The sequence below is a fragment of the Penaeus monodon genome, chromosome 23 (assembly GCF_015228065.2).
Source record: "Penaeus monodon isolate SGIC_2016 chromosome 23, NSTDA_Pmon_1, whole genome shotgun sequence".
Lineage (NCBI taxonomy): Eukaryota > Metazoa > Arthropoda > Malacostraca > Decapoda > Penaeidae > Penaeus > Penaeus monodon.
The window spans coordinates 27,848,146-27,848,569 of record NC_051408.1 but is presented as its reverse complement, the minus strand read 5'-3'; the positions used below and the strand labels follow the sequence as shown (position 1 = coordinate 27,848,569).

Here is a 424-nt window from a genome sequence, read left to right as displayed (position 1 = left end):
CTAGTTATGGAAGAACTGATATTAAGATGATGGCTATTAATACCAACTGCAGAATGGTGCTTGAACAGTGCTGGCCTTACTACCAGAGAGACGTAAAAATATCACCTGTTATCAATAATTATTGACATTATTTTGTCAAAGATGTTGATTACTCTTTTTGTTTGCTAGGCTGTTTCAAGTGTAGTCAGGAAGGCCACAGTGCTCGCGACTGCCCAAACCCAGGTGGGGGAGCTGAGGAGAAAAGGCCAAGAGCTCCAATTTATATCCCAGAGGATGTAAATGAAGATGACCTCTTTGTTATGGGTATTGAAGCTGGCTCCAACTTTGATGCATATGCCAACATTCGCGTCAATGTAAGTAAACAGAGAATTGGCACATTTTCAACTAGTCCTATATCTTGTTATAACATAAGGTAAAAGATTTT

At 39.4% G+C, this 424-nt stretch overlaps 1 protein-coding gene across 1 annotated transcript in view; it reads left to right on the top strand.

Annotated features, from left to right (window-relative positions):
* Window positions 1–424, top strand: part of LOC119588199 (probable ATP-dependent RNA helicase vasa-like) — a gene marked incomplete in the record, with an annotated part of 40,898 nt that overhangs the window by 13,835 nt on the left and 26,639 nt on the right. Inside the window, 1 exon segment of the mRNA XM_037936900.1 lies at window positions 169–353. Within this exon segment, the coding sequence (XP_037792828.1) occupies window positions 169–353 (185 nt within the window).